The 397-nt window shown below is 47.6% G+C and overlaps 1 protein-coding gene across 1 annotated transcript in view; it reads left to right on the forward strand.

Annotated features, from left to right (window-relative positions):
- Nucleotides 1–392, forward strand: part of PHALS_13306 (uncharacterized protein) — a gene marked incomplete at both ends in the record, with an annotated part of 570 nt that extends 178 nt beyond the window's left edge. Inside the window, 2 exons of the mRNA XM_024729041.1 lie at nt 22–99; nt 183–392. Of these exons, the coding sequence (XP_024579457.1) occupies nt 22–99; nt 183–392 (288 nt within the window). The remainder of the gene's footprint in view (nt 1–21; nt 100–182) is intronic.
- Nucleotides 393–397: the final 5 nt, after the last annotated feature.

Genomic DNA, 397 nt, shown 5'->3' on the forward strand with positions numbered 1-397 from the left:
AGACTCCCTCCTTATCTTCAGGCTGGTGATATCGGCATCTATCAATACTTCAAGGACATTTCGCATGCTGAAATCAATGCGTGGAAGGAGAGTGACCAGGTGAGATACACCAAAAATATGGCAATCCCAGGCCGCCACCAGTGAAGTCAGTGTGTTCGTGGATTCGCAAGGCATGGGCACAGACCGATGGAGACGCTGTCGTTAACTCCATCATTGGTGCTGGCTTTGCAGACAGCTATCAAGACTGGTTTGTTGCTCGACATGACGTGAACGGTACGTTGTTTCGAAAAAGCTACAAAACGGACTGTGACAGCAGTGTGGATGCGGATGTTTTCAATTTTGACGTTCTGGACGAGGCTCTTGATGAAATTGGAGTTGTGATTGATGAATAGGAAGC

The sequence above is a fragment of the Plasmopara halstedii genome, assembly GCF_900000015.1.
Source record: "Plasmopara halstedii genome assembly, contig: Scaffold_658, whole genome shotgun sequence".
Classification (NCBI taxonomy): Eukaryota; Oomycota; class Peronosporomycetes; order Peronosporales; family Peronosporaceae; genus Plasmopara; species Plasmopara halstedii.